General features: G+C 47.1%; 1 protein-coding gene across 1 annotated transcript in view; it reads right to left on the bottom strand.

The window, feature by feature from the left end:
- adam19a (ADAM metallopeptidase domain 19a) overlaps nt 1-7,500 on the bottom strand; it is a gene marked incomplete at both ends in the record, with an annotated part of 99,035 nt that overhangs the window by 7,419 nt on the left and 84,116 nt on the right. Inside the window, 7 exon segments of the mRNA XM_080544132.1 lie at nt 1-18; nt 471-675; nt 1,682-1,790; nt 3,651-3,846; nt 4,226-4,315; nt 5,548-5,725; nt 6,897-7,039. The exon segment at nt 1-18 is cut by the window's left edge and continues 60 nt beyond it. Coding sequence (XP_080400258.1) covers nt 1-18; nt 471-675; nt 1,682-1,790; nt 3,651-3,846; nt 4,226-4,315; nt 5,548-5,725; nt 6,897-7,039 — 939 coding nt within the window.

Genomic DNA, 7,500 nt, shown 5'->3' with positions numbered 1-7,500 from the left:
CCGGCGGTCTCGACACACCTGTCGTTGAAGAAATAAAGATAGAATGATCAACACACGCAGGCACGCACGCACACACACAGAGTACCATGGATTCCGTTTCACATTTCACACACTCTCTCACTAATTCACTCATTTGAGATGGTTAGAAGAGGTGTGAGACTGTGTGTGGGGGCGTTGATTTGGAGCAGTGTGTGTTTGTGTGTGTGTGTGTGTGTATGTGTGTGTGTGTGTGTGTGTTTGAATGTATGTGTGTGTGTGTGTGTGTGTGTGTGTGTGTGTGTGTTTGAGTGTATGTGTGTGTGTGTATATATGTGTGTGTGTGTGTTTATATCAGGTTTTAACACTGCTGTGTCGATTTAAACCGAGCTATTATACTACTAATAGATACTGTACCAGACTTAGATAAAGACATATCCCTAAATATGATGGCATATTAAAGATATCTGGAAGAAACCACACATCCTACGTACCTTCCCCTCTCCACACTTGGTGCCCGTCATGACGAGGCCTGGGTCCGGGAGGTCCCCCTGTCCGTCCTGGGTGGTGTACACGTACGTCCCCCTGCATTTTACCTCCATGCCGTCCGTGCGGATGGTCGTGTCGATGGACACGGCGTTGGTGCCCTTGGGCTTCTTAGCGGCACTGTGGCACTGGATCTTCCCACACTTGGCATCGCTAGAAAGACACGCACACGCACACGCACACACACACACACAACCAACACACAAAGAACAGAAAACACACAGACACACAGACACACACACACACGCAGACACAGACACAGACACAGACACACACACACACACACACACACACACACACACAGAGACACACACCAAAGCACACAGCCACACACACACACACACACACACACACACACACACACACACACACAACAACATCCAGCAACAACAAATCGAAAAGGGTTAGAAAGTCAAGTCAAAAGTCAAGTCACTTTATTGTCCCATCACTGGGAAATGTGTATTGGGCTTACACCCCACAGCAGCCAACAAAGAACAACAGACAATACAGCATAGAAAACTATGAATGGATTGTGAATGTACGGCTCACGTTGCTAGAGAGCAGATAGAGTATGATCTTAACTCATCTTGATCTCTACTCCTTCTCTCGCTCTGACTCATTTTGGGCAACAGACATTTGAGCGTCCCCTATGGGATATTATACCGTCATTTGGCAGTCACACATCATACAAACTGTATACAAGGCAGACGGTGAATGTCTTAATCTGTTGCCTAATTTGCATAGCTAAGCTGCTAATTTGGCTCCATTAATTAGCTCTGGAACGACGCCATGGTAACTGTCTCTAAGAGGTGCATTACAGTGCACACAACGCTGCGACGTACTGTGCCGTACGTGAAGGAAGTGTTAAGCATCGCTCCCATCAGTCAACCCTGAGTGTGCTGAGCAACGGTAGCATCGCTCTGAGGAGACACACGGGCAGTGTGGAAAAACACTGGGTAGGTAGGTACTGTCTCTCTCTTATAATATTTACGGCTATGAATGGACAGTGAAACCAGAAGATTGTCAGGTTATAAAACAATAACCATGATAAAAACGGTCGTTTTACAAGACCGTAGGCTAACGCTAACCGATGGAGCGATGAAGCGATAAAGCTTTCCAGCCAGGATGTGTCTGTCGTGTCCGTCTCTCTCCTTCTCACCTCTTCTCACACTTCATGAAGTTGCCCTGTCCGTCCTTTCCGCAGTTTCCGAACGCGTTGCCCGCGGCGTTGACATCTTGAAAGCAGGCGTCGTGAGCCGGACGCGCACCTGTTAAACAATAAATACACAGAGGGAATCGTCTTTAGTTACTATAGTAACCACGGAACACGGCTACATGAGAAAATAACTGTCTGTACGGCGGTCACCTCACTTCCCCAAGGCCAACAATGTACAATGTACCTAATGGAGAGATTCAACTCACCCCTTTAACCACTGTCCAATACAGTCGCTGGACACTTTATTAGGAACACCGGTACACCTTCTTATTCATTCAGGTGGTGTAATGGTGTGGGGAATGATTTCTTGGCCCATTTTGCGCCCGTTAATACCAATCAATCATCGCTTGAATGCCACAGCCACATGTGCATCCCTTCATGGCCACAATGTACCCATCTTCTAATGGCTACTTCCAGCATGATAATGCACCATGTCACAAAGCAAAAGCTGTCTCAAATTGGTTTCATGAACATGACGATGAGTTCAGAGTCCTTCAGTGGCCTTGCCAGTCACCGGATCTGAATCCAATAGAACACCTTTGGGATGTGGTAGAACGGGACATTCACAGCTTGAAAGTAACCCTGAAGTACCCTGAATTTGTGATGCAATCATGTCATCATAATAATGAAATTATGATTATATAATGATTGGAGCACTTTGAGCTGCAATGTTTGCAGGAAAAGCGCTATACAAATAAAACATTATTATTATTATTATTATCATGGACCAGAATCTCAAAGGAATCTTGTGGAATCAAAGCCATGAAGATGTTATGTTGTTTTGAGAGCAAAAGAAGGCCCTACCCAGTATTAGTACAGTGTTCCTAATAAAGTGTCCTGTGAGTGTATCGTGACGTGCTACGGCATCTTTTGTAGAAAGAATTTAACGTGTTTTTCGTTTGTTACATTCGAGAATACTCTCCCAGAGAGGACACAACTTTTTAAGACCTTCGAGGGCCCCACTTTGAATTGTGATGTCTGCTGCTTTTGTAACCGACTTCTAATGGTAATGTGGTTCCGAGGCACGGATGCTTATCACCGTCCGTGTTATCTCGCGTACATGCAGGAGTCGATAGAAATGCCCAAACTATGCAAATGAGGGGTGAAGGGTTGAGATTCTTATCCTTAAGTATGTTGATGGGGTTCAAAGGTGACTATCCCCGGGAGCTTCTAATTCTATACAGGAGAGTGAAGGTGGAGATACGCATCGCTGACTGAACTACTTTGATGGAGGTTCTTCACAGACCCTCTCCGTGTCCAGCATGTGATCTGTACACACCGCAGAGGGGCTCTTCTATGGACTGCACTTACTTACACAGCGCATTAACACTAGAACACTACAGCCGTGCCTATTTTACCTACTATAAGAGCCGCCTCAGGGGTCAAATGACCATAGTCTTTACAATGGGAATCTGCTACTTACACACAAAGACCACTAGTTGGCGCATGTGTAAATTAGCCTGCCTCCTACACAGAAAAACTGCAAAATAGCTTTATACTAGCTTATCCTGATGTGATTTTGAAAATGTAAAGATACTGGGTGGTAGATCTAGAAAAAAGACATGATAGGAGGGTCCTGAAATGTGATCGAGTGCAAAGAGAAACATTTTGTTTTACTCAAATGACCCCATCCATGGCTGTTCTAGTGTTAATCCAAAGCGCTTTACAACGGCCTCTCATTCACCGGTTCACACACACACATTCACACACCAATGGCGGCAAGCTACCGTGCAAGACGCCGGGCCGCTCATTGGGAGCAATTTGGGGGGGGGTTCAGTGTCTTGCCCGAAGACACCTCGACACGTGGCTAGCCGGGGATCGAACCGGCAAACCATCGTTAGACACCGGCTCTACCTCCTGAGCCACAGCCGCCCCCCACCCCCCCACAGGCGTGGACGCTCTTCTAACGTACCGTAGCCCCACAGCTGCAGACACTGCTGCTCATGGGTCAGACACATGCCGTTGTAGCAGTAGGCGTGGCCGTACTGACAGGAAGTACCGTCCAGCAGGTAGACGTTGGCGGGGCAGTAGGGAGAACCGCCTGTGCAGTACTCAGGTAGGTCACACGCCCCCGCCGGACCACGACACATGGTACCTGCCTGTTTCAGCTGGGGGGGTAGGAAGAAGGAGGGGGGGAGGGGGGGCAAAACCAAGGGGGAAAGGAGAGGTAGGAAGAAGGGGGTGGGGGGGGGTAGTAAGAAGGAGGGAGGGAAGGGGGAGGGGGGGAGGAAGAAGGAGGAAGAAGGAGGGGGGGGAGGGGGTAGGAAGAAGGAGGGGGGGAAGGGGGAGGGGGGGAGGAAGAAAGAGGGGGGTAGGAAGATGGAGGGGGGGAGGGGGGGGGCAAAACCAAGGGGGGAAAGGAGGGGTAGGAATGATAATAATAGTGAGTGTAATACAGAGGCATACATTCAAATTGGCCTTTTGGAGACATTCCAGAGTGTGTAAAGTGGTAGTAGTGTGTGTGGCAGTGTGTGTTGGACTCCTTACCTTACAGTCCTCACAACACACTCCGTGGGCACACTGGGCCTCCTCCTTCAGAGTGCAGTTGTTGGCGTTGCAGCAGGCGTTGGTACACTCCTGGAACACCACACACACACACACACACACACACACACACACATCATTATCATACACACATTATGCTCCATTGAACAAACACACACCCACGCGCACAACCGCCCGCTCAGTTACCTCACAGAGCCGAATCGATGCTGCACGACCCCGTTCCCACACACACACACACACACACACACAGACAGTCATACATACATAAGCAGTCACCACCTCGCTCTCACACACACTCACTCAGCTCAGATCCAACTTCTGACTCTGTTCACTTCTTGGTGGGGGGTTAGCAGTTCAGAAGTGGGAGTGGAGTGACAGTGCCGAACGCCGTGTCAAAGTTCCGAGAGGTGGTGGTAAAAAAAAAAGAAAAAAAAGAAAGAAAAACATCTCACCGCACTCCTCCGTGTCACGCGGAGATGAAAATGACATCTCCTGTTGCCATGGCGCACTCCGCCAAAGCCACAGATACTCTAAACTGACGTGGGAGTTGATGGATGAGAAGCAGTCATTTTACTGCAGGGGGAGGGGAATGGATCAGCTCCGAAACTCAGATCCCTACGGTGTTTTCAGCGGGGTAATTTAAGGGCATGTACGCTTTAAAGACGGTTCGGTGTCACTTGAAATTCGGCAGGCGACAGCTTGTGTTTTCATACTTTCCTTACAAATAAAGTTCCAAGGAGGCGGTACAGGGAGAGAAGGAAGCGTCGCTGGGTTATGAAAGGCATATCTAGAAATCAAAACACGCTAGCTAGCTACACTACCCCGTACGTGTGCGTGAGTGATGTTGTCGATTTGTCTCGAAATAGTGGAATATCTAAAGAAGACTATAAAGCATTAAAACTATAAAAACAATCTGCTCATTGTCTCTGTGGTTGCTGTGCTTAAAACAGGTGATATATCCTCACCGCCTAACTGTCAGTTGTTGGTTTGAGTAGGAAAAAAAAACAAAAAACAGCCCACCACATCATCAGCATTTCTGTCAGCCAAGCAATGAGCTTGTCCTGTTTTTCAATGGGGCACCCTGGCAAATTGAGCCAAAGAGGATTTAAGCGTACGTCTACCGAGCGTAAACACCTCGTCCCGAGATGCAAAGCCCTTGGAAATCTTTTAACGCTCTTAAATCTTGTGGGTTGCACAAACAAACACAGCACATCGCACATATTAAGCAGTGTTGGCTGAAGTGACTCCGGGGCTAGCCTGTGGGTGAAAGACGCTAACAGCCTTTAAGTGAGGCTTTTTCTCACCTCCGGCTCCCCGCAGTCACACTCCTCTCCGTCCTCCACGAAGCCGTTGCCACACCTCTTGCCCCCGACCAAGTCCTTCATGTTGGGCATGTTGAACAGACACATCCCCCCTCCCTTCTGGAAGTAGCTGTCCAGGTCCCTCTTGCTGCACGCGCTGAAGACGCGCGGGAAAGGATGTCTGTGGAGCCAGAGAGAGAGGGTCCATTACGTCTCCATGACGACTGCCTTCACGGTTCCATTGGGTGTAAGGCTTTGTAAGGTTGATTAGGCTTTAGAAATAGTTTAATGACAACATATCATTTGGTTGTTTTCATAGAGTCACCGACTGACCTATAACCTGTAACATAACCTTTTAATTTATGTTTTTTGCCATTTAGCAGACGCTTTTAATCCAAAGCGATTTACAATTACGAATTACAGGGACGTTCCCCCTGGAGTAACTGAGGGCTAAGTGCCTTACTCAAGGGCACACTAGTAGTGGTGTGGTTTCAGGCGGGATTTGAACTCACAACCTTCCGATCACAAGTCCAACTCACTATCCACTAGACCACCACTATCTTTTATGGAGTAGTGGGTGTGGAGAGAAACAGCTAATTCGCACGACACAACAAAACAGCCCGTCGAGAAAAGGATTGAAACAGAGGCATGGTAGAATTCCTTTAGATTCAAATCTGAGTGGTATTTACAACAAAAAACTTCAATGACTTGTTATGGGGGAGCCCAGAGACTACATTCACTTGTTGGGAAAAATAACATAATATGACTAATTTAATACACAGTAAACAGTCAAAAGTTTGGACACACCTTCTCATTCAATGGTTTTTCTTTATTTATATATTATTTTCTACATTGTAGATTAATACTGAAGACATCAAAACTATGAAAGAACACATATAGTAAACCAAAAAGTGTTAAACAAACCAATTCTTCAAAGTATCCCCCTTTTGCTTTTTTTAATGGTTTTTCTAACACGTATTGTAGAGAAAAGAATGCTGGGCGGTGTTCACAGTTTCCTTTTCCACTGACGCACACACACACACACACACACACACACACACACACACACACACCAAGCTGACTGAGAGAATGCCAAGAGTGGGCAAAGCTGTCATCAAAGCTAAAGGTGGCTACTTTGAAGAATCTAAAATATAACATATTCTGGTTTGTTTAACACCTTTTTGGTTTACTACATAATTCCATATGTGTTCTTTCATAGTTTTGATGTCTTCAGTATTAATCTACAATGTAGAAAATAATACAAATAAAGAAAACCATTGAATGAGAAGGTGTGTCCAAACCTTTGACCGGTACTGTATACAGTATACGCTCCACAGCCTGTGGGTCCTCACCCGGTTGCGGCGGCCATCACACAGCCTCCCTGCTCGGCCGAGGCCTCCACGCAGCAGCCCTCGTGGTCGTGGCTCATCCCAAAGTTGTGGCCTATCTCGTGGGCCATGGTGGCAGCCGCGCCGATGGGCAGGTCTGAATGGTCCTGGGGAGGGAGAACGGGACGACACGCTTTATCTGGGACGGGATTACCACAACTGTCTGCGACACACACATCCTCTCAAAGGTATTTTGGTGACAGCTTTCACGGTTCATTATACAACACAGCCGGTGTCTCTCCCGAGAACTTGTACCTGTTCTAAAGTACCTGAAATAGCATGAAAAACATTGCTATGCTATTTTAATTGAAGGGTAATATGAAGCACGAAATGTACTGGTCTGTCTACCCTAGATATGCTAACTATGATAGCTGCTTAATGGAGTCCGTTGGGTTGGTCAGTCTTTCCAGCATGCAACCCACAAACCAAGATGTCTCCTGTTGAGCCTGACTTCTCTGTAGCTGTTGTTGTTGTTGTTGTTGTTGTTCATCCATGGAAAGCGGAGGTTAGGCCTGCCACGCTATGATTGTCCAGGAGAGGAGAGCTAACAGGAGCCTATTAGAAGCTA

The sequence above is a fragment of the Nansenia antarctica genome (assembly GCF_963989245.1).
Source record: "Nansenia antarctica genome assembly, chromosome: 13".
Taxonomy (NCBI): domain Eukaryota; kingdom Metazoa; phylum Chordata; class Actinopteri; order Argentiniformes; family Microstomatidae; genus Nansenia; species Nansenia antarctica.
The sequence above is the reverse complement of the archived record's forward strand: the minus strand, read 5'-3'. Positions and strand labels throughout refer to the sequence as shown.